The 27,190-nt window shown below is 35.0% G+C and overlaps 1 protein-coding gene across 2 annotated transcripts in view; it reads left to right on the forward strand.

Moving 5' to 3' along the window:
* Positions 1-23,963, forward strand: part of LOC115213009 (prostaglandin reductase-3) — a 120,318-nt gene extending 96,355 nt beyond the window's left edge. The window contains exons 9-13 of one of the 2 annotated variants that reach the window (XM_029781906.2): positions 10,198-10,269; positions 15,893-15,954; positions 21,885-21,978; positions 22,478-22,645; positions 23,759-23,963. In XM_029781906.2, coding sequence (XP_029637766.1) covers positions 10,198-10,269; positions 15,893-15,954; positions 21,885-21,978; positions 22,478-22,645; positions 23,759-23,818 — 456 coding nt within the window. In that variant the 3' untranslated portion in view covers positions 23,819-23,963. The remainder of the gene's footprint in view (positions 1-10,197; positions 10,270-15,892; positions 15,955-21,884; positions 21,979-22,477; positions 22,646-23,758) is intronic. The other variant, XM_036504276.1, reaches the window with a different exon arrangement.
* The last annotated feature ends 3,227 nt before the right edge of the window (positions 23,964-27,190 follow it).

The following is a 27,190-nucleotide window of genomic DNA, read 5'->3' on the forward strand; positions in this document are numbered from 1 at the left end:
TCTGTGGAATTTGAACTCAGAATATAAATACAGATGAAATGCAGTTAAGCATTTTGTGCAGCATGTTAACAATACCAATCTTTTAGTATCCGTCTTCCATGCTGGCATCGGTTGGACTGTTTGACATATTCCAACAGGTCCAACGACTGTTTCATGTTCCAGCTTCTACAGCTGGATGCTCTTCCCAATGTCAGCTACGATACAAACTGTAGTGAGTGCTTTGTTTATGGCTGCAACGTGAGTAAGAGAGTCACGCAGCTTGCAAGTGTGAGATTCCTTCCAAATGACTGGTTCTACAGTAAAGAGGGAGGTGGCTTTATGAGGGAAGGTAAGAGGTTAGAGTATGAGAGAAAGGGCTAGAAGAGAATAGATTTCTTGCTGTAGAGGAGCTGCATGGCCATTCACATTATAGAAGAGAGGATGAAGGTAACAGGTGGGGGGGGGGAGCACAGAAGAAAAATAAAATAGTGGCTCCACTTGCCTAAATTGAGAGGTCACAGCTCTGGTACTATACTCTTACTCTCTTTATTCTTTTACTTGTTTCAGTCATTTGACTGTGGCCATGCTGGAGCACTGCCTTTTAGTTGAGCAAATCGACCCCAGGACTTATTCTTTGTAAGCCTAGTACTTATTTTATCGGTCTCTTTTGCCAAACCGCTAAGTTACAGAGATGTAAACACACCAGCATTGGTTGTCAAGCGATGTTGGGGTGACAAACACAGACACACAAACATATACACACACGTATATATATATATATATATGTATATACATGTATACGATGGCCTTCTTTCAATTTCCGTCTACCAAATCCACTCACAAGGCTTTGGTTGGCCCGAGGCTATAGTAGAAGACACTTGCCCAAGGTGTGAACCCGGAACTATGTGGTTGGTAAGCAAGCTACTTACCACACAGCCACTCCTACGCCTATGGGCATATGATTAAAATGCTGCAGGAAAGAATCACAAAACAGATTCTTCAAGTCAAACCAGTTGGCAGGAGACCTTGTGAGGTAGATCAAGAATGAGGTTGGATAATATCCATAGTCTTAATTGATCAATCTTAGAAATCCAGCTGAAAAATGTAATGAGAGTTGCTTATGATAGGTGCACCCTATGGAGGAGGTATCACCCCCACAACCCTCACAGGAATAGTGGGTAGAGAAGATGGATGGATGGAAACACATGAAACTAGTTTGTCTTAGATATACAATGTATATCTTTTTTATGTTATCCATGTCTTCTGTTATATTTTATGGATTTTAATGCTACAAAACATTACATAAGACCACTAAATGTCATTAAAAAATTCCAAAAAATTTTGTCGATCATTACGAATTGTAGGTATAATTGTTCTTGCAGATTATTGTTTTACTTGCCTAAATAATGCAAATTATTTCATTCTTCTGGTGTGTCCTATGGTATTTCAATCTGGATTAGTGGTGGTTCTGTATGGTGCACAGGATGGGTAGTGGCACTTCAAACAATGAACCAATACCTCCAGTGCACTAAGAGAACCAATTATCTACATTATCTACTTTGGAATGTTGCCATATCATTTTAGATTAATGACATGCTGTGAAGGAATAATCAATTGAATGTTATTCTCATAAATTTAGGATATGTAGGATGTCATAGTTGTTATACTGGCAAATTAAATCACCTCCAGTAGATTTCTTGACATAATCTCATGGGCCTCATTTGTTAAAGTCTATAATAAATTAATCACTTGATCATCATTATCTACTGAGAGTGATATATAAAATGTATTCACTTCAAATGCATTATATATAACAGACATGGAAATGTTATAACTGCATTGCTTATAAAGGTTATAACTTGCTATAATGTATCTTGGGAAGTCTTTTTCTTTTAAAGACCAGAATAGGAAATGGAAGTTAAATGTTCAGATAAATTTGAATATGGGCTTTGATAATTTCTCTTTCTACTGAAAGGAGAGAACAGTTATATATATGTGAGGGTGTGTATGCATGTGTGCATGTATGTGTTATGTGTGTGTCTCTCTCTCTCTCTCTCTATATATATATATATATATATATATAAGGAGCACTCCATCGGTTGCGACGACGACGAGGTTCCCAGCTGATACGATCAACGGGACAGCTTACTTGTGAAATTAACGTGCAAGTGGCTGAGCACTCCACAGACACGTGTACCCTTAATGTAGTTCTCAGGGAGATTCAGCGTGACAAGGCTGACTCTTTGAAATACAAGTACTACTCATTGTCAGCTGAGTGGACTGGAGCAATGTGAAATAAAGTGTCTTGCTCAAGGGCACAATGTTCCACTGGGAATTGAACTCACAACCTTACGATCATGAGCCGAATGCCCCTAACCACTAAGCCACACACCTTCACACACATATATATATACACACACACATATATATATATATATATATATAAATATGTGCGCATGTCTGTATACATACAGACACACAGATATGGTTATATGGTCGAGAAGTTTATTTCTTACCCACATGGTTTTGGGCTCTGTCTCAGTATGTGACATTTTTGGCAAGTGTCTTCTACCAAAGCCCTGGGACCAACCAAAACCTTTTGAGTGATTTTGTAGATGCTAGCTGAAAGAAGCCCATTGTATGCATGTGTGTGTATGTGTGTGTATATATATATATATATATATATATATATACAAGAAACATTGGTCTTGGTCATAGAACAAACATCAAATTCGAGTCAATGACTTTATATAAACACAATACCTCAAACATACTATGGTTTTAAAAATTGAACTTTGGACGTAATTTTGTGTGAGGGGAGTAAAAAAAGATAGTCGTTTGATATTTTATTTTATCTTAGTTTATTAGTTTTTTGGTAGCTTGAGATGCTTTAGAATTCCTATGAATTTTTAGACATTTATATTTACCTTTTTGATAGGCCGTTCTATATTTGTATTCGATTCGCATATATATTTTTACCCTCTGTGTTTTTATGTATTTGTATATTTTTATATGCTTAAGAACCATGGTAATATTCATATTAAATGTTTGAGGTATGATGTTATATATAAACTCATTGACTCGAATTTGCTGTTTGTTCTATGGCCAATGTTTCTTTATCGTTTTTATCTTTGTCTCATTTACACTTGAGAGCACTTCTTTTTTGCAGTCCTATAAACCCTTTTGTTTCCATAAAAAGAGATAAATATTATTTCTTGTCGTATGTATGTGTGTGTGTGTATATATATACATATATATATATAAAATAAAATACAAAATGGGACAAGAACGCAAAACATCTGGACAACTAGGTGATACAAAAAGGGACAACAAAACATCCAGATAGATGATATATATGTATGTATATTTATATATATATATATATATATGTGTGTGTGTTTGTGCATATATATATATATGTGTATATATACAAGTGTGTATATATATTGCTATACAAAGTCACTGTTCATATACATATCTGTAGATACTTGGGAATTTATGCTACTGAGTAACGTTACTGAAGATAGCAGTAGGTATAATTTTTTTACCTTAAGCTTGAAACGGGATTTTGTACATATTTAACCAACAGTTTAATTCATTATCTTTCTTTTGCTCGACTACAGCCTGTGTTTTATTTTTTGGAGTTTTTAAGGTGGTATTAGCATCTTTTGGTGTCTATTTCTAGCACGTGGAGAGGCTTATAGTCAATCCCTTGTTATAATTATGTATATAATTATTATAATATATATGCAGTATTATAGATCCATTTCAGCTGATCTTACCTATCAGTTTTGCACTGGGTAATACCCATTCTCTTGACAAACATATGAGTGCATCTTTTTTCTGACCTATGGGTTCTCAGATGACTATATATGTATATATATTTGTATGAATGTAATTTCATATTACACTAAGAAGTGGTAGACATCACCAGAATTTTCAACTCGAGTCAAATGTAAAAAATTACTCCAAATTGTTGTTAGAGAATCCATATAAGTGGAAGTCAAGACTGGTTAGTTTGTTCTGGCATTGAGTTGTAATAGTTTTAATAATGAAGTTAGACCAGATAGTTATATTTTGAAGTCATTTAATATTGGACATTTCAGATTTGCATAATATATAATAGAAATGAATCCATTATGTCAACCTTTTCACAGCCCCTGCAAACTGGATGTGTCATTTCACCACCAACAATAGAGAGCAGTCACCATATTTCATTCCATATTGGCTACCTCTGATGAGCATAAGGTTATATAATCAGATTGTTATCTAACACTCTGTCATATCCCTAGCGCAAAACCGATTGGTAAGATCAGCTGTGATGGGTATATAATACTGTACACTTCAGATAACATGTGTGCGTGTGTGTGTAAGGTATCTATTGTACATTGATTGGAATAGAATAACTAAATGGAGGTTACAAAATATATTCGTTTATTCTTTTACTTGTTTCAGTCATTTGACTGTGGCTATGCTGGAGCACCATCTTGAAGGGTTTACTTATTCTATTGGTCGCTGTTGCTAAACCACACCAACATTGGTTGTCAAGTAGTGATGGTGGGGACAAACACAAAGACACACATATGTAGATACACACACACACACACACACGCATTTATATATATACACACAATAGTCTTCTTTCAGTTTCATCTACCAAATCCACTCCAAGGCTGCTCATCAAATTTTTGAAAGCCTAGTCTTTGGTGGATAATTTTGCTCATTTACCATCTCTCCTACACCCCCAAAATTCAAACATCATTGCCTGAGGCTATAGTAGAAGACACTTGCCCAAGGTGCCACACTGTGGGACTGAACTGAGATATCCTTAGTAATGGGAACATCATCATGCTGGCATAGGTTGGGCAGTTTGACAAGATCTAACACAGTGATTTGCAACGTGGGGCATACTTTACAGACTATAGTGGGTGCTTTGTTCATGCCTGCAGCACTAGTAGGGTCACTATCTAGCTTGCAAGTCTAAGATACCCTTCAAATGAATGGCTTTATGATAGAGAGGAGGGCAGCTCATCATAGAGGAGATGAGAGGTTACAGTGTGAGAGAAGGGGCTAAAAAAGAATAGTTTTTTTTGCTGTAGAGGAGCAACATGACTACTCACATTAGTGAAGAGATGATGGGAATAATAGGGCAAAGATGTGAAATAGTGGTGTTGGGACATTAAAATAGAACCTCATGGTATGAGGTATGTGGGGGTAGTAGAAAATGAAGTATGAGTGAGTAGAAGTTGCCAGAGTGTATAGGAAGAGGGAATGAGAGAGAGTGGGGGTAGAGATGGGGAATAAGTGAGGAAATGAATATAATTAATGAAGAACAAGAGTTAAAGGATGATAAATATATGTTGAAAGGAATTTAGGGAAGAGTAGGTGATGACTGTACGGGTTTGGTATGGTTGAAGGGTAGATGTAGTGAATAGTGGGTGTAAGGAAGATAGTAGATGGGCAAAATTATCTGCCAAACACTAGGCTTTCGAAAATTTGATGAAAATGAAATGTATATTTATTTTCCAGCATGAATTTAAGGAATGATTTAAAATGCTGATTTAATATGTGCCAAAAAAAAAAAAAAGCTGCAAATATAATACTTTTTTTTAGCAGAAGTAATTATTTTATGAGGACCTAAAGATAGTATGCCCATATCAATAACTGTCATGATTGTATAGGCCACTGTACATACAAAAGATTATAAACATGATAAAGGAATGAAGCTCCTATGTATCTGTGGTGTGAAGGAACTTAACAACTAAAATATCAATAACGAAACCAGTTCTCTCATCATTTTATTTATGTGGGTCAGATAGTTTTGCTTTGTGTACTAAGATAGGCAGACTAAAGATTATGAACACAAAGTCTATCCCTTTATCTATCCTTTCCTCTATCCATTTTTTCTTCATTGCATTCTAACCTCTAAAAGATGATTACTTTAGCACTTTACTTCCTTAACCCTTTTGATACCAACCGGCTGAAACCGACTTTGGCTCTGAGTACAAATCTCTTATTTTCATAAGTTTTGAATTAAAATCTTCCACCAAACCTTAGTCACAATTTATGTTCCTAACACTAGCTTAATGATAACTAAGTTATTTTACTAAATTCTTTGTTATATTTAAAATAATTGAAAGAAACACAGAGCATCTCAAAATAAATACAGTAACGAAAGGGTTAAACAGCTAACCCTCAATTTCCAAACTAGAAATATGTTACCAACTTACATGTATCTCTGTTCAAAGTCCTTTTTATCTACTTTGTTTTTTATTCTATTATTTCTTCCTTTCCTCTCTCCTTCCCCATCTTTTTCCCTTTCTTTTTCTTTCTGTCTCTGGTTTCTTCCCTATCTTTCCTTCCTCTCTCTCTTTCTCTGCATATGTAAATGCTCTCTTCTGGTGTCTATCTTTTACTTGTTTCAGTCATTTGATTGCGGCCATACTGGGGCACCACCTTGAACAAATTGACCCCAGGACTTATTTTTTTAAGTGTAGTACTTATTCTATCAGTCTCTTTTGCTGAATTGCTAAGTTACAGGGATGTAAACACACCAACATTGGTTGTCAGTCAATGGTGGAAAACAAACACAGACACAAAGACACACACATAGATATATACATATATATATATACATATACGACAGGCTTCTTTCAGTTTCTGTCTGCCAAATCCACTCACAAGGCTTTGGTTGGCCTGGAGCTATAGTAGAAAACCCTTGCCCAAGGTGCCATACAGTGGGACTGAACCTGGAACCATGTGGCTGGGAAGCAAGCTTTTTACCACACAGCCATGCTTACACCTGAATATAACATTCCCTTGCTGAGAATTGAACCCAGACCACCTGGGTTAAAGCCAGGCATCCTAACCGCCAGGTTAAGATTGTTAACTTAAGATTGTAAGCTATCTGAGAATCATTTTAAAAGAGATAAGTTTACTCTGAATTGCAAGTAATCATCACAGAGTAGAGAGGCTTCTGAGTCCAGTAAGACAACCTCTTTAGGGATGCAGTCATGATAATTAGCAGGGCCCTTAAATTTTTTTTTAATGATGACTGGCCTAACAAACCACCCAGTTTAACATCACCACCTGCCTGGTGGGTACTTTGTGTGGCATTCACTATATTGCAAGGGTTTGGTTAGCACTGTCTCTTGATGTACTACACTGCACCTATCCCTCTTTTTTTGTTTTTAACTCCTAGCTTATTTATAAGATGCCTGAGGCCTCTTTTAGTGCTGATTGCTTGTCACCTTACAGTTGGTTAGAAGTAAAAGACAGGACTCTACTGCTATGTAGAAAGTGGCTCTACTTGATAGGAAGAACAGAAGTAGACAGCAATTCTATATGGTGTACCCAATGTACAATATGGGTACACAAAAAGTGTAGTGGATTCACTGGCAGGATTACAGAATAACAACTTCATATGTAAAAGATGTATAAGAATAGTTAGCATTGATGTAATAAATTCTTTCAAATGGCCAGAAGGCTTTATAGAAGCAGTTGGTAGCTTTTCTTATTTAAGTGACCTAATTAGCTGTAGTGATAGATTTTTCTTTTTAAAGCATAATAAGCAGGTGTGGCTGTGTAGTAAGAAGCTTGCTTCCCAAACACATGGTCCTGGGTTCAGCCACACTGCATGGCACCTTGGGCAAGTGTCTTTTACTACTATAGCCTCAAGCTGACCAAAGCCTTGAGAGTGGAATTGGTTGACAGAAACTGAAAAACCATTGTGGCTGTGTGATAAGAAGCTTGCTTCTCAACCACATGGTTCCAGGTTCAGTCCCACTGATGGCACCTTGGGCAAGTGTCTTCTACTATAGCCTTTGGCCGACCAAAGCCTTGTGAGTGGATTTGGTAGACAGGAACTGAAAGAAGCCTGTTGTTTATATATTTATATGCTTATATGAGTGTGTCTTTGTGTCTGTGTTTGTCCCTCCACCATTATTTGGCAACTGATGTTGGCGTGTTTAAATCCCCATAACTTAGTGGTTCAGCAAAAAAGACCGATAGAATAAGTACTAGGCTTACAAAGAATAAGTCCTGGAGTTGATTTCTTTGACTTAAAAACCCTTTAAGGCAATGCCCCAGCATGGCTGCAGTTAAATGGCTGAAACAAGTAAAAGAATAAAAGAAAATATGTGTGTGTGTGTGTATCTATGCGTGTGTGTGTCTTTGTGGCTGTATTTGTCCACCACCACTGCTTGACAGTAAAAGAGACTGATTGAATAAGTACCAGGCTTAAAAAGGAAATAGATACTGGGGTGGATTAGTTCAACTAAAATCCCTTAAGGTGGTGCCTTAGCATGGCCACAGTCTAATGACTGAGACAAGAGATTAAAAGATTCAAGTAAGAACAGACTGGAGAAGCCTTTGCAAACAACAAAAAGATAAGATTGATTGTATGACCCTGCAATATAACACTTGTGTATGAAGTGTGGTATTGCAGGGCTGTTGTAAATCAAGAGAAGTGAATGTAGAGAATTGTGAAGGCTGGAAAGAAGTGAAGAGAGCTTGCTTGAGTGGATGTATAATGTTTGATTCTCAAATGGGGTCCACATGACCTATGGGGGTCCTCATACGATTTTACTGGTAAAATTTACATGCAATGAATTGGGTATACTTTTACAATACACAAAATATTTTAACAATTTTTTAATACAATTCCTTATAATATTTTATTATAAAATCATCATCATCATCATCGTTTAACGTCCGCTTTCCATGCTAGCATGGGTTGGATATAGCAGTCCAGTAGAAGGAAATAGGAATCAGAGGGGTCCATAGGGGGAAAATGGTTTGAGAAACACTGGTGTACATGAATGACAGAGCTGAGAGAACAAAAAGAAAACTCAATATAAAAGAAAGAGATGTAGTATGCAAAAGAATTGACTACCAGCATGAACATGTGATGTGAATTGAATGACAGCTGGGTAAATAAGTACCAAGTGATCAAAGTGGAAGGAATCTGTGAAAGGGGAAGACCTTGGAAAATAAGGGTAAAAGTGTTGAAAGTTGATCTTAAGATCAGCTTTGTTTGAACCTCACAAAGAAGATGAGTAACTGTGACAAGTAGAGAGAAACTGGGCTAGAGAAGACATGTGTAAGTCAGGCAAGCACTGGAAAATGGATGTAAAAATGATTATGATGATGACAATAATATTAATGATGATGATGATGGTGGTGGAGGCAGCTGCAGCTGCAGGAGGCGCAATGGCCCAGTGGTTAGGGCAGCAGACTTGCGGTCGGAGGATCGCGGTTTCGATTCCCAGACCGGGCGTTGTGTGTGTTTATTGAGTGAAAACACCTAAAGCTCCACGAGGCTCTGGCAGGGGGTTGTGGCGACCCTGTTGTACTCTTTCGCTCCAACTTTCTTTCACCCTTTCTTCCTGTTTCTTTTCCCCGATTTCCTACGCAACCGCTGAGCCTGGATGCGCATTCATCCATCCATCGATGCTCTCGGTGTCGGGGGTTGACTTGCTTTCTCTTCCTCAGGTCTTACGAATAGCAAAGAACCACGTTTTGGACTTCTCCCACTCGGACGAAGACCACTTCGCTCAACAAACAAACAAGCAGCAGCTGCAGTGGTGGTGGTGGTGGTGGTCATGATTATGCTGATATTGAAGATATGGTGGTGGGGGGAGTGATAATAATGATGTGGTAGTGGAGGGATATTGATGATGAATTTTAAAACAAAAGATATATTCAAATAAATGTTGTTTTTTAGAAATTTCCTTTAGTTCAATCTTCTTTGCTAGGATTTGTAAATTTTTTAAAAATGTCTTTTCTTATGGTAAGTTCCAGATAACTGATGTCACCTAATTTCTGAAATCCCAAAATATTACTGAGATTTTAATTTTCAAAATTATTTTCATTGAATTCTTAAAAAACAAAAACAAAAGCAACCACACACACACACACAAAAACTGAAATATAAAAGTAGGTAATGGTTTCTTTTTGTTAGTTTGCTTATTGATAATTTTCAAACTAGGAAATCATAGATCACTTATTGATTTCTTTTAAAAATACTTTTTGTATGAAGCTGATTGCAAAAGCAATATATTTGGATTTCAGATTGTATTATTTTCAATACAGAAATATATATTAATTCAATATGCAACATTTTATCTTTGTATAAATGTTCCTTTCTCTTCTCATAATGTCTGACATTTTATATTTGTATATCAAAGACATTTATTTCTTTGTTTCTTTTGTTCCCAGTCTATAGGATGTGATCGTCCAATTAATTACAAAAAGGAATCTGTCAAAGATGTTTTAAAAACAGAATTTCCAGTTAGTATATGTTTTAATATGTTTTAACTGATGTATATTTTTGATTAACAAATTTTGTTTCTTGTTTATAAGTGAATTTTTCTATAAAAATTTGCAGCAATTCATCATGATGTGCTAAATTGTTACATTGATGTTTATACATTCAGTTGAAGAATTAGAAATTTTTAAGTCGAGTTTTTGTTCATATATTTCTTTAATTTGATTAATAAAAAAAAAAAAACGGAAATAAAATGAAAACTATGGGTGCAATACTCTATTTTTAGGTACTGGGTTTAATTTGCAAAGCAAAATAATCAATATAAACATACATTATGTGAAGTTAACAGTTTTTGTGTGTTTTTGAATGGCTAATATGTTTTTTCACACTGTAATTGCCAACATACAGTATTTTACAAATAAACTAAAAAAATTAAAAATGAAATGACTTAAAAATTTTAGATCAGGAAGAAAAGAAAATTAGAGCAGAATTCATAATTAATTCTTGTTGAAATCTGATTAATGACAATATATTTATAATGAACCTAATAGAAGATCCTTATGAAATAACTATAGTTAACATTATGAAAATATAACCACAAAAATAAGTTTAGATTTTTATCATGGAAAGATGGTAAAAATAAATGCACTATAATGGAGATAGAATGAAATGAAAAGGAAGAAATTATTTAAGATGATGATGATGATGATGATGGTTATCATGATGTTTGTGTAGGTGATGGTGATGAAAATGGTGGTAGTTTTGAGGATAATAATGATGATGATGATGATTATTATTATTTCATTTAGGAACAACAGATTAGACTATTGGAAAAAATTCCTAACATCGGGCTACAAGTAACATTAGATTCCAAGAACCTTTCTAAATATCCTAGCTGTCCTTAATAATACTGTTATTATTATTATTAGAAAATCAGTAAATAAAACTTTATTGCAAGGGCCTTTCAAGGGACACTCACCATAAATGTCACTTCAGACCATCCACCATTCGAAGTGTCTTGAAGTGACATAGGTGAGTAATCTCTCCCTTTATTTTCTCCAATAAATATGGTGGCACTCAGAGTAGGATGTATGAATGTTTGTGATCTGAAATCAACTTGGAAGCAAGGTCACTTGCTTAATGATCTCAGCTCACTTGACTTAGATATGGTAGCCATTACTGAAACCAGAATTTCTCGGACACATGCACTCAGCCCAATGTTTGGTGACTCATCTTGTGATCTGATAGGCTTGGGTAGTAGAGTAGTAGTGCTTTTGTGGAAAGAATTAGATTTAGAGATTCAGGCAATCTCCCTGGATCCAGCAGGTAAGTTTTGGTGGTGCTAGATGCGAGTGAGAGTAAAGACAGTGCCTTCAGAATAGTGGCATCCACTGGAACTAGGTGACCAGATATCTTTAGATGCCTAGAAACCTTCCTAGGAACATCCTGCTCTTTAGTTCTAGTAAGGGATTGGAAAGGTATTTTGGATGCCCAATGAGATTGTGTCAGGTGAATCCATAGAAGGGGATGCAAAAGGCCTCAAAAACATGTTCAGATGTTTCCAACTGTCTGACAGGTACTGACTGGATCTTCCAAATGTGCCAATGTGGACTTGGAGCAACTACAATGGGTCTTCCGGCTTGTACTTATATAGAGTATTCATTAGGTTGGCTGACAAAAATATGTTTGGGTATCTACAATTCAAACTGGTTGGCTACACAGATCACAGATTTGTGATCTTCACAGTCACCTTAGATAGGACTCATTGACAGGGACCTGACTGCTGGGATTTTTTCTGGTGCAAAAAGACTACATAAACTAGATTAGCAAGGTAGTTAAGAGGTATCTGACAGGAGGATTAGTTAATAACAGTTGACAGGGAACCCTGAATTGGACATTTAAATATGAGTCAACAGCATTTAGTAAAAAGCAAGTGATAATGAGAAATAGATTAGAAGAAGAGCTAGTTCATAAGCTAGAAGAGGCAATTAGAATCTGGTATCACAACCAGCATGCTTGTGGCAAGGATGACCTCTGACCATTTGTCAATGCAAAACATGAAGGCTGCATTGTCAGAGCTAATGAAAGCCACCTGATGAGCTTGGGTGGTGGAGGCATGACATAGCAACAAAGCAACAATTCAATCAATGACTGCTCAGAATGGGTGTGTACTGTGCAGTTCCAAGCAAATGTGTGTGGCCTTCCAGTAGCACTTTGTTCAACTCTTCAGAGAAAGCAATAGGCCACAAAGAATTATGGACCTTATTACCTACCTCAATGGCCTATTGCAACTCTTGGAAGAAGAGGCTTGGTGCTGAGAAAGGCCAGTAAGAGCAAGTGAGATATGAGAAGTATAGGGTTATTCAAAAGAATGAACCGATTTCATTATGCAATATTTTAATAAGGAAAAGCAATAGAAAACTCCAGCTAAGTCACAAGTATTTACTCACAATCAACTTTTATTTCCTGTCTTATAAGTGCTCAATGTGACACCACCTGCAGCGAGGGTAACATCAATGCTATAAGAGAATTCCTCCCAGATGCATATCAACATATCATGATCCACTGAGTTGATCGCTGTTGTTATTCGATGTTTAAGGTCATTGAGGTTAGTGGGTAGTGGTGGAACATAAATGTGATCTTTTACACATCCCCTCAAGTCTTTGCTGTGGAAGCTAGAACTTTTGAGAGGCATCCCCTTTGAAATGGGATGTGGGAAAGTTATGTCATGTGGATGACTTCACAGTTATAGTGTCAGATACCACAGACGTTCAAGCAGCTGATTCCATTTTAAAGGAATATGAGGCAATGGCAGAAACTAAGATAAACCTGAACAAGTCATAGGCCTATGGCTCAACAACTGGAGGAGCTAGACTATGCCAATGAACTGCGTAGTAGGTTGACGCACAGACAGATCAGTAAAATTGTTCAGAGTCTGGTTTGAACAGGACATCCAAGTGGACAAGAGCTGGGATGAAGTTACAAGCAGGGTGGCCAGTCTCACTCAGAAATAGGCCAAGAGGAAATTGTCCCTGAAAGGTCAAGTAGAGGTGGCCAATGCACACATTGCTTCTTTAATAACTTATCGTCTGACTGTTGTACCTTGCTTCAGTCCACATTTGACTGGACGAGAGTGTTTACTTTTCTGCTACCGGTGGGAAGGATATATTACACTGGTTGGGCAGTCCATAGTTGCTAATGTGCAAACATGTGCTGCACCTATGCCCCTTTTTCTGGATAGTGAGTGAGTTTGGTCTCTGTTTCTAAGATGCATTTTTCTGCAACTCATCTCTTTGACTAAGCTGCAATCTTAAGTTGAGAAAAGATCAAGATTAGATGCTTCGGATCTAGAATATCTTCAGACACTCACTACTCTCTATTAAGCAGTAAGGTCAATGGAAGTTCTATGGTATCATCATTGTTGTTGTTGCCATTGCTGTCGCCGCCACCATTGTCATTTAACTCCATTGTCCATGGGTTGGATGGTTTGATGAGAACTGGACCAGGCTCCTGTCTGATTTGGCCTGGTTTCTATGGCAGGATGCCCTTCCTAATACCAACCATTTTATAGAGTGTGCTGGGTGCTTTTACGTGGCACCATATGGGTACTTTTACATTGTGTCACATGGATGCTTTCACATGGCACTGCTATGAGTGCTTTTTATGTGGCATTGGCACAAGACTCTTGCAGGTCAATCCTTAACCCCAGGGGACTGGTCTCAACACTTCTGCTGTGGAACAAGGGTCTTCTTGAGTACAGCAAGGTGCCAGGCATCTTGGTCCTTTGTCATCTCGACTGAAAGGTTCAGCACCCTGAGGTCATTCTTCAGTCCTTCATCCCATGTCTTCCTGGGTCTCACACTTCCACATGTTCCATCTATTTTGAGAGATCAGCACTTCTTTATGGCAGATAAGAGCAATAACATTCTCAGGGAAACACTAGGCATTGATGAGGATAAACTTTTAGCCTGGTGCTACTATGGATAACTTCTAGAAATCCCTGGCCTGGCAGTGCTATCGAAGAGTACTGCCAGTTTGAGATAAACTTTACAAGCATGGAAGGAGTGTCCAAGATGCAGACAGAATGAAAAAAATCATTCTGTATGTACTCTTGCAGTGTCCAAATATTGCTGACTTGTGAAGTTATGTCAGACAGCTGTTATTGCATGTGGGATGAATATGACTATCAGCTGGATCCATCATGAAGATCACTCCATCACCCACCTTTATCAAGGCAGGACAGGCAGTGTTCGTCTAGTGGCTATAGTGAAAGAGATTGTGTGGTGGGTGAAGCTGAAAGGTTTGAAGAACTTCAGTGAAGCTCTCACTTCAAAAGGAAAGTGAGGGTGGAGAGGGAAGTGCTACCTCTCTGTGAATTTGTGAAAAGGTGAGTGATTGTGGTAAAACTGGTTAGAGTGAATGGCCCTGCTCTAACTACGTGCCTGTAGATTGGAGAGGGCTTGTACCTTTGGTGATCAGTGTAATACTGGATCTGTGGGGTTCCTTGATTGTGGGGGTCCTAGTTGGAGTTTCTCCTGTATCAGAAGGTCTGCATCATTCATGTTACATTTTGTATACTTTTATTGCATTTCATGGTATTTTCCATTTCTTTCTCCCCATCCCTTATGTAAATTCCTACACAAATTGTTGTCTGTCCTTGTGATGTCCCCCTCGCCTATGCCCCTGTGGTTAATAAAAGAAATTATTATTATTATTATTATTTATTATTATTATTAATTATTATTATTATTATTATTATTATTATTATTATTATTATTATTATTGATTGATTGATTGATTGATTCTAGTTTCAGCTCATGAGCTGTGGGCATGCTGGGGCACTGCCATTTATTATCATTATTATTATTATTATTATTATTATTATTATCATTATTATCATTATTATTTATTATTTATTATTATTATTATTATTATTATTATTATTATTATTATTATTATTATTATTATTATTATTATTAAGGTGGCGAGCTGGCAGAATTGTTAGCATACTGTGCAAAATGTTTAGCAGTATTTCGTCTGCCACTACATTCTGAGTTCAAATTCCGCTGAGGTCAACTTTGCCTTTCATCTTCTTTTGGGGAGGGGAGCGGGGTGTCAATAAAAATAAGTAAAGGTTGAGTCCTGGGGTCAATGTAATTGACTTACCCCTCCCCCAAAATTTCAGGCCTTGTGCCTATAGTAGAAAGCATTATTATTATTGTTGTTGTTGTTGCTGTTGCTGTTTCTAGCATAGGCACAAGGCCTAAAATTTGAAGGGAGAAAGTTAATTGATGCCACCAACTCCACTATTTAATTGGTATTTTATTTTATCGACCCAAGAAGAATGAAAGTGTTAACTTCAGTGGGATTTGAACTCTGAATCTAAAGAATTGGAAAAATATTGCAAGGCATTTTGTTCGAAGCTCTAACAATTTTGCAAAATAACCTAATTAGCAGTAGGGGTAAAATTTCTATCATGTAGTAGTAGTAGTAGCAGCAGCAGCAGCAGCATGTTGGTGGTGGTGAAGCAATGATGATGACAATAACACCATATGTATATATATATTACATGTGTGTATGTGTTTATGTGTATGCATGTAATGTGTGTATGATATTATGTGAATGTATTTTTGCTTGAATTTTCAGAATGGTATTGACGTAATATATGAATCTGTTGGAGGTGAAATGTTCGAGACTTGCCTTAACAGGTAAGACTTTACTTGCATTCTTCACAGAAATCAATATTTCTTTTCACTGCAAACAAGATGTTAAAAATACCAGAAATTTACTGACACACAAACTTTGTTGTTTTGTCTACAGCTAGTTCTCCTTTCTTCTCTCTCTCTCTCTCTTGTTCATCCCTCTTTTCTTTATATCTCTTCTTTCACTTTCTTTATCCCTCTCTCTGCCTCACATTCAATCATACATGTTCCTTAAAGATATAATTTAATGCCATCAAGATAGAAAATTTAAATCATTACAAAGAACAAGAACTATTTTACGTCAACAATGTAATTATATATGATGACTGTGTAGTTACAAAGTTTGCTTCCCAATCATGTGGATTCAGGTTCAATTCCACTGGGCTGACAAAATCCTTATGAGGGGATTTACTAGAGAGAAACTGAAAGAAGCCTGTTGTATATGCCAGTGTGTGTGTATGTGTTTGTGTGAGTGATATCATTTCTCCTTGTCTTTGAGTGTTTGCTGACTGTAAACAAAATACCAACTTTACTTTCAAAACAAGCAGTGTGTGTGTGTGTGAGTATGTGTGAGTATGTGTGTGTGTGTGTTTCCCCTTTGCATTTTTTCCCCTTTGCAATCAAGTATGTTTGCTGACTGTAAGCCATGGCCTCATTGTTCATGTGGGCATGGTTGTTTGCCTGCAGCTCCATATGAAAGCATGTCCATACTTCTTGACTTATCTTGACGTGCTGCAAGATTGCTGTGTGTAAGCTGGCCGAAACATTAAAATGCCGGGCGAAATGCTTAGTGGTATATCGTCTGCTGTTATGTTCTGAGTTCAAATTCCACCGAGGTTGACTTTACCTTTCATCCTTTTGGGGTCGATAAATTAAGTACCAGCTATGCACTGGAGTTGATGTAATCGATTTAATCCTTTTGACTGTCCTTGTTTGTCCCCTCTATGTTTAGCCCCTTGTGGGCAATAAAGAGATAAGATTGCTGTGTGATTAAGAAGCTCACTTTGCAACCATGTTGTTTCAGGTTCAGTTCCATTGTGTGGCACCTTGGGCAAGTGTCTTCTAATGTAACCCTGGGCAAACCTATACCTTGTGACTGAATTTGGTAAACAGAAACTGTGTGAAAGCCTGTTGTGTGTGTGTGTGTGTGTGTGTGTGAACCAGACTATTGGATGTTGTTATACACTGCTTATTATGGTGTCAACCAGACTATTGGGTTATACACTGCTAGCCACAATGTACTTCCTTGTGTTGTTGTAGCTTTCAAATGATGCCATCCTGCTGGCTAGGTGGTCAGGCCAACATTCCCCCTGAACTGAACACTAATCCCTCACAGAGTTACTCATTTCTACAGCTGAGTAGACTGGAGCAATGTGAAATGAAGTGTCTTACTCAAGAATACAATGTATCACTGGTCTGGGAATTGAAACCATGATCTCACAACCAGGAATGCAACGCTATGCCACTAGGCCATATGTCTTCTCATACACACATGCCACCTCACATATACACCTATATGAGTACATATGTGTGTGTCTTTGTTTTTGTTTTTTGTCCTCCTCACTATTTGACAGCTGGTGTTAGTTTGTTTAAATTCCTGTAATTTAGCAGTTTGGCAAAAGAGACTGATAGAATAAGTACTAGGTTTTGAAGAAAGAAAAGTATTGATTTTTTGACAACTTTCAGAGGCAGTGCAAGCATGCTCACAGTCCATTGACTGAAACAAGTAAAAAATATTTGATAGACTTGGAGATTTATTACACTGGATGCATGTATATGTTCTTGATCATGCATTGAGTTTTAAATTCTTCTAAAGAGAATATGATACGATATCAGCAAGGAAACAACCAGAAAATTAAAAAATGTGATTCCTACATTCTCTAATTATATGTTTTAGAAAAGAGACATAACTGAAGTACTGTTATCAATAAGGATTTCTTGCATTGATTTGAGACCTTATATAGTTTTAGAAATGGTAACAGGTTATTGAATCAACCAATATTTGCAGGCTATTATCTACAGCATTATCTACTTCGAACTCCACCTATAAAAATGCTGCTGCAGATGATATAAGTTCAGCAAAATTTTGATTCAGATGAATATGATACTTAAGTTAAAAGCACTAGAATTTGGTATGGTATTATCCATATAAATCAAATGGGGTGATTATAATCAAAATAAGCAACAAGGATATCCAAGGCAGAGTAGTACAATCGTTTCATGCTACTTCATTTTATTAAACACTGTAAGTATTACATCAGTTTTAAAATGTCGAGCAATCTTCAGCCACTTATAGAATTTTCCAATTAAACGGACAATGCACATTCTTATCACTATTTCATTTGCCAACATTATAAAGAGGGTAGATATATAGACAGAGAGGTTAATTTCATTCTTAAGAACATGATAGTAGTATGTTCATTTTCTGTCTCTAGATATTATCATTGAGTTCACTTTGTTATTTAGATCTATCAGTGGGGGAGGTTTTTTTAATTCTTGGTTGAATGGAGACAAACAAGAGTTTTTTCTGTTTATAGATAGAGGTAGGGGTAGGTAGTACAGATGTCAAACCCATAAATCCATCCTCATTTTGAGGAATTCAGTTTAGATATATTTGAATGTATTATAGCAAAAAACTAGTAGGCTGAAGTTAGTGGGGTAGGGGGAATAGAGACTACTAATTCTCTAGAGGTTTTCAATGTCCCTTACCATTTAACAGCCAACTTTTATATTAAGAATTTTAAGTAAATATCCTTTAGATAATTTTCTAAAGGATTTCAATAAATATTAGGGATAGAAAATATAGAAATCATTTCATATTTATATAAATATATATATATATCCATTTCTATTAATATAGAATCATAATTAGCTAGTAAATGGTGATTTGTTTTATTAATGAGATGAATTAAAAGAATGTTAGACATAATATTTACAAACTGTGGAAAATCAAATTTATCAATTTAGCAAATATATCAGGAGTCAATAAGATATATTAAAAAGTAATGGAAGGGAGGTAATCAAGATGAACCAAGTAATTTCCCTAGATATATAGAATTTTATGCAATCCCATATAGGAGAGTATCAAAAAATTCTAATTTCATTATATTTAAATTTATTTATATAATGAAATTTCTTAGTAATCTATGCAGGTTAAATAAAAGCTAGTATGGTATATAAATTTCTTATTTGGTTACAAAATATTAAGATTTAAAATACTCAAATGTACGGGTGGCACAATGTATACAGGATGCTCCCAGTTCGGAAATGTTATTCAATAAGTTTGTATTATTTCTATGTTTTAAAATTTCATATGTCTCCATAGAACAAAGTTCACATCCATCCCTACTATTTTTATAAGGCTGTGCTTTTCTTATTATATCGCATTTTAGGTTAAATTCGATATTTTTTTCTTTCAGTTCCCACATTTTACTGGACAGCATTGTGCAACCCACTTTATGTTTAAGTCTAAAAGAAGAAAAATGGTTGTTCAAACGTTTCTTTAGGTCTATCGAACATCCTAAATAAAGATAGCTATTATTTAAAGTCATTATTGTACATTTATAAATTACATTTTGAACCAGACAACGACCATATATTATATATATTATATATATATATATATATATATATATATATATATATATATATATATACACACACATATGCTTTCTTTCTATACTGTGTTTTGTCTGGCCTTTTTCACCTGCTCATTACATTTTATCAATTTCTGACTACCCTTGGACACTCTTCCAAACTCTCTGAACCTTTTACCATCGTTGCCTAATTTTTACTAATTTTTGAATGTTTTCTCACAAAACTCATACATTTCGCTCCCATCTCCAAATTTTAGTTTAAAACCTTCAAACCAATCTTGTTATATATATATATATATATATGTATATATGCACCTATCATATATCTGTCTATCTATCTATCTATCTATCTATCTATCTATCTATCTATCTATCTATCTATCTATCTATCTATCTATCTATCTATCTATCTATCTATTTATCTGTCTGTCTGTATATATGATAAGTACAGGCATAACTGTGTGGTTGAGAAGCTTGCTTCCCAACCATGTTGTCCCCTGTTCTGCCCCCACTGCATGGTCTTTTACTATATCCTCAGGCTGACCAAAGCTTTGAGTGGATTCAGTTGATGGAAACAGAAAGAAGCCTGTTGTATATATTGGGTTGTCAGATAAATTTGTTTTATTTCATTACTTTTAATAGTCATTGTTCATCAACAGTTTTAATAAATCAGTCTATAAAATATTGTTATATTTCAAGATGATCATTTTTTCCCCAAATAAACACATGCACTATATATTCATTCTTCACTTCAGATTTATTATTGCTCTTAATTTTTTGTCCATTAGACCTTTGTCTATAAAGTATCCTCCTTTAATTTTCACAACTTCTTGCTAACTTCTTAATGCTTTGACTAGAAATCACTGGGTCTTGACATGGTTGAGTGTGATTAGAGGGAGTTTTGAGTGTTATTACTACCTGCTTGAGCAACTTCATAGTGACTTCCTCTTTGGCTTGTTATTGTTAGTGTTCCAATTGTTAGTGTTCCAAAGTAGGAATATGATCAAACTTCTAATAGCCATAGTTATTCATACCTTTTCTTTTTGGTTCAAACACAGACTGTCGTGAAGTAGTTTGTTCTTTCTTTGTTAATGACTATAAATGTGTTTTGAGGGAACTTTGGCTACTTAGTTAAGTAACTGCATAGAGGTCTTCTCATTGATTGCACAAACATTAAATAGAATTGAATGGTTAGATGTCCTTAAAAATTAAACTCTTGTTTTCATTATCAATTTATTTTTCTTTTCAAAAGCTTATATATGTATGTATCAATAGTTATATATTGATTTGTGCTTATTATAGAATTAGAAAGCTCTTATGATGTTATATTTTATATCTACATTTGGATCTGCATTGTTGGCTCTTCATTTAGGTTAAAGTTTCTCTTTTGAGTAATTTTCAGGAACCATTCATGACTTTATAATAAAATGATTCATAATTCTTTTATATTTTTAAACTGTCATTTACAGACTTTATATTTTGAAACATTTTATATATGTAGTAGAAAGTAATAAAATTTTATGTTAATAAATTTTTGAAGTCTAATTTTGGCTGATCTTTCCCAATGTTTAAGATAATTAATTTTTGATATTTGTAAATTAAGTTAAAATATTGTGTCATATTCTTAACTAAATTTAAAACAAATATGCTGATTAAGAATAAAAGACTTTCAGAAGGTATGCTATGGAGCTTCAATAAATTTTACCAACTTGAAAAAAACTATTTGAAATTCCTGTTTATGATGTAAATATATATATATATATATATGTGTCCTATAGCTGTACATCATTAATGTATAGTTTAAATCAGTATGTAAAGGATGTTTAGAAAGTATTACTGTTTTAATTAGTAAATTTCCATTAGACATTATGAAGTTCATGAGTATTTGTTATATAGTTTTGGGAAATATCCTTTGGGATTGGGCCACTGACCATGAGGTTCTTGTCAGCATTGGCGGCTTGCCTCACCACAGTGTCAGGTGATACCTGTGAGGGTGCTTGGCTTTCCCAATGCCTTAGCCTTGCCATCACCTGTGCTAATGCTGAGAGCATGCTGGCTTGCTTCGTTAGATTCCGTTTAACCTTGTGGTGTGCAGCCAGTTGCTGTGATAAAAAAAATTACCTACAAATGGTTTCAATACAGTTTTAACAGAAAAATTTGGAAGAATTAGAAGAAAGTTCTCCAGTAATTTTCTTTCATGTAAATGTTTATGTTAATTTAAGAATTTTTCAGCAAAATCTTATAAAATGACAATTTTCTAAAATAAGTACATTTTTGAAATATTATTATATCATAAAGTTTGATTACAGAAATATCTAAAAATATTTGATGATATTTTAGCTTGGCATTAAAGGGAAGACTAATCATAATTGGATTCATCACACAGTATCACTCTGAGAAACCATTGGAAGTGAAGCCGGATCTTCCACGGAAGGTAATTGTTGTATTTCCTTCAGTTTTGTTTATGTTTATTATTTCTATGTTTTAATAGTTTATTAGTTCTGTTTATTAGTTGTCTGTTAGTAGGTTTGATTGGATTATGATAGAAATCAACCAACTTGAAACATTTATGATTATTGCCAATCATCTAAAGTGCTAAAAATATTGAGTTATAAGTTTTTAAATATTTCAAATTTGATTGATGTTTCAAAACTTTTATGTATTATTTTATATTTGATGTTTTATTTTGTTAATAAGTCAGCATTACTAATCAAAAAGCATATACATACATATAATAGATAATTCCAATTTTTGTATTGACTGCTATTTCTAGCATGCTGAGCTAGCTACGATATAGATGCTTTCTTGTTGGCTTTGACTTCTTCGTTGACTTGACATTTCTATACATGATAAAGACAAACCTTATCATTAGAAATATGAAGTTCTCAATACTTAATTTTCAAACAAAACAAACTGACTTTTTTATTTTGTAGTTGTTAACAAAATCTGCAAGTTTAAGAGGTTTTTTCCTACTTCACTATTTTTCACATCTTCCGGAATACATAAATAAGTTGATCGCTCTTTTGATGAAGAAGGAAATAAAAAGCTTTGTGTTTCCTTCTACTTTCACTGGACTTGAGATGATTCCAGATGCTGTTGAGGTAACTATTCCCTGCTATTTGTCAAATTAATTAAGTCTTATTTTATAAATTTACTGTCTTAATTTTTTAAATTTATTAATCATGGAAGAGACTTTCATTTTGAAAATTTCTGTACTATGTTGCTTAATCTCAGAAATATATCTCCTTGTAATATATTAAACATTTAAAATCCTTTCATCAGTGTTTTCTTCCTGAGTGAAGGAATATTCTGAAGGTCTACTGATGAAATAACAAACATAATCAATTATATTCTGAGTACAGTTTTTTCCCAGTATTAGTTCCTTTCATCTTTTATCAATACCTAACTTACTAAATCTCAATTATAGTTGAGAATAATGTCTGACAATAATGTCTGAGCATAATGTCTGACAAAATCAATGATTATGAATAATAACCTTTTATCTTTGAAATGTAACATTAACTTCATAATGCCTGATGTTATTTCTTACATTAAGTATGAAGCCTCTGATTTATGTAGGAGGAGATAAGGGAAGGACTTCCATCTGAGATTTTCACACTGGATAGCAGTGACAAAGAATTGAAATACAAAACTGTCTGATGTGTGGTGGTAATTTTGCAATGTTGATGAAAGATCTTGATTTGATGTTAAAACTGAATGTGAGCTAAGATATATTTAGAAAAGAAGCCATACACTCTCAACACTCACTATACACAGTCAATAGCTAATATATCCTATCCTTTTATAAATGCCCACCTAAAGGTCAATAAATTAAACTCTGCTTTTTTTATTTTAAAATACCTTTGCCACCCATATTTTTTTCTTTACTATTATGAAACAAAATAACTCCTATTTAAGTTACAAACATGTATTTACCAAAATCGATAAACTTATGGCTATTGTATATTATTTATATAATTTATATAATTTTGCTATTGAAGCTGCATTGAACTAGAGAGATAGTATTGGTTTTTTTTTTTGTGATTTGCAAACGTTTATCAACAAAATTTCAATATTGTATGTGCATTCCTGTTCCTGAATTCTTTTCTATTTTATCAATCAATCTTAAGAAAAATATTTTAATTATTTTGTTGCATATTGGCAAAACTAATGATTTTTGTATAATTTATTCTAATGTGTCTTTTCAATTTTAGTCGCTGTACAAACAAACTGGTCATGGTAAAATAGTAGTGGAGCTCAATGCAGAAAAGTAATTTCAAATCAAGTCTTTATATTTTCTGTGTGTTAGTGAGGAGCACATATACATAGAATAAAACAAAAAAATATACTTTAGTCATTTCTATGTATATAGTTACTAGTTGTAAAAATCAAATATACTTTTGAATAAAAAGTTTACAAACAAATATGATTTCATTCTTGTGTTGGTATTTTAACATAGTTAAACAAGCACAAAGTAAGGAGTAACACTATGTTTTCTTGACACCCATTAAAACTTGTTTAGCATTGCTTGTGTTTCAATGTATTTTCTGTGAATCTTTGTATCCAGCCTGCTTTCTGTTACCAGAAAATCATAATTAAACAAAACATTCATTTTATATCCTTGTATTGGATATATAATATAATGAAGCAGTGGGGAAAGAAAGTATATACATGATGCACTACTATTAATATTACATGAGACTTAACACTCGATATCAAAGGTTCACAATGAACTGCTTTCCAACATGATCTCCAATCACTGACAGCGATTGGTTGGAAACCTCCACAACAATTCACTTTGTTCTTTCACATCCAAGAGGAAAGTTTCGTAGATTTGCACATCATGCCAGACAATATCGCTGCTGCTGCTGCTGTCATTGTCCTTGTTGTTCTAATGTCTACTTTCCATGTGTGCACGGGTAAATGGAAGTCTGTTGGTCAAAACGTTTAGATGGTCCGACACTCTTCCTGTGGTCAATCTCACTTGTTTCTGAGCATCGAAATAATCTCTCCAGTCTATTGAACAACAAACAAATGAAAGAAATAATCTATAAGTGGATCAGAATTTAAACCAAGTGGAGTCTCATTCAGCTTCAGGGCAGTCACAACTAGCCACCAGTCAAGCTGTTTGCATAATGGTTAATAGTAAAAAAAAAATAGTTTCATAGCTTGTTGATATTTCTTTGATTCAAGGGTGGCAAGCTGGCAGAATTGCTAGCACACTAGACAAAATGCTTAGTGGCGTTTCAACTGTCTTTATGTTTTGTGTTCAAATTCTGCTGAGGTCAACTTTGCCTTTCATCCTTTTGGGGGTTGATAAAGTAAGTAGCAGTTGAGCACTGGGGTCCATGTAATTGACTTACCTACTTCCTCAAAATTACTGACTTTGTGCTAAAATTTGAAATCAATATTTTAAATTCAAGGGCAGTGAGCTAGCTGAATCATTAGTACACCAGGCAAAAAACACTTTCACGGCATTTCAGCTGTCTTGATGTTCTGAGTTCAACTGAGGTCAACTTCATCTTTCCTCCTTTTAGGGTTGATAAAATAAGTACCAGTTGAGCATTGGGGATGATCTAATTGACTTGGCTCCTTCCTTGAAATTTCTGGTCTTGTGTCAAAATTTTAAATCAATATTTGTTAGATTCATATGCTCTCTCCTTAGGAGTTAAAACCTCAACATTTTTTTGGCAAAGGATAGTAATGTTATTTTTGGAAATAATTATTCATATGCTTACTGATGTGATTCATAATAGGAATTGGTTGGTAAAATGCCACGAGTTTTTAAGGTCAGTTCTATGGATGGGTAGTGCTGTAAATATACGATGAGGTAGAGAACTTGTGGTAGGCATATATGAATATTCTGGATTGGGTATGGATAGGAAGAAGGAATCTTCTGACTGAAAATTTTATCAAGGCTGAAGGTGAGAAAGATTGGGAAGAATTCGAAATTTCTTATAGGGAATCAAGAAAATATAAATTTGTTGTGGCTAGTGTATTGTAATGGAAGGACCAACAGGATGGAAAAGGAAATTCCTTTGGTATGTGTGTGTGTGTGTGTGGAGTGTGTGTGTGTGTATGTGTGTTTGTGTAAAAGAGATGGAAGTATAGTGGCTCAGCTGATAGTATGGGCTTGGCTAAAGGTTACATCAGTGACCAATTTAATGTGTAAAAAAATGGCACATCTCCTTGGATATAACAAAGAAGTTTTTGTTACTCAGCCAGTACAAGGGTGTGCTGAAAAGTTCTTTGCTTTAAGGGTTTCACGTAAAGCCAGGCCCAACCTTTCGAGTTCTTTTACAGGGCTTAGAAAAACTGAAGGACCACTGCAATAAGTGTGTGAATTTGAGAGGGGAATATGTTGAATAAAATTATGATTAACTGATCCTTTTGTATTTTCTTTTCCCCAAGGATAGGATCTTTTCAGCACCCACTCATAGACTTGAACTTGGAAAGAATATGGTAGCTTTGATGTTTCATGAAAAATGAGTGTTTAAGATAGGAGTGAAAAGCAACTGAGAAGGTGGAGGCTGTCAATATTAGTAGTAATTATAAGGTGATGAGCTGGCAGAATCAATAGCACGCCGGTAAAAATGCTTAGTGGCATTTCTTCTGTCTTTATGTTCAAAGTTCAAATGCCACCAAGGTTGACTTTGCCTTCTATCTTTTGGGGTTGATAGAATATGTACCAGTTGAACGTAATCAATGTAATCAACTCATCCCTGGTCCCAAAATTGCTGGCATTGTGCCAAAATTTGAAATCAATATTAGGAATGATGTACTAATATTGAGATAAGGAATGCTAGTATCAATGTGGTGGAAGTGAATTCCAGCACAAAAAGAAATTATTAATGAAACATAAAATGTATGAGGCTTTGGATAAGTGAAATGGTATTGATGCAATCACTAATGGAACTACCAAATAACTCAAGTTTAATGCCCAACCACTTGGTTCCAGGTTCAGTCCCACTGTGTGGTGCCTTGAGTAAGTGTCTTCTACTATAGCCATGGGACAACCAAAAGCCTTGTGAGTGGATTTGGTAGATGGAAACTGAAAGAGGCTTGTCGCATATATATATATATATATATAATTAATCAATATAGGGTGGCAAAAAAAATTTTGTAGAATTCTTTTGCCACCAGCGGCCTAGTGGGAAAAAATGAAATAGTCATAGACCATTTTTAAGTTCAACATCAACAATCAAGGAACGGCCATAATAGGCCATTCACCCACTAGAAATAACAGCCAAAGCTTCAACCGCAAATAAAAGTCAACTCCATAAATCAGGAGAAAATTTAAAAAACATTTACCCTGTAATTTCTTATACGATGCACCGTTTCATCTGCTGTTTAATGGTAAACTAACCTGATTAAATTAAATCAAGCCAATCTTCCATAGGCCCTCAGATTCTTTAATTTAATCAGGTTAGTTTACCATTAAACAGCAGATGAAACGGTGCATCGTATAAGAAATTACAGGGTAAATGTTTTTTAAATTTTCTCCTGATTTACGGAGTTGACTTTTATTTGCGGTTGAAGCTTTGGCTGTTATTTCTAGTGGGTGAATGGCCTATTATGGCCGTTCCTTGATTGTTGATGTTGAACTTAAAAATGGTCTATGACTATTTAATTTTTTCCCACTAGGC

Source organism: Octopus sinensis, linkage group LG6 (genome assembly GCF_006345805.1).
Source record: "Octopus sinensis linkage group LG6, ASM634580v1, whole genome shotgun sequence".
Lineage (NCBI taxonomy): Eukaryota > Metazoa > Mollusca > Cephalopoda > Octopoda > Octopodidae > Octopus > Octopus sinensis.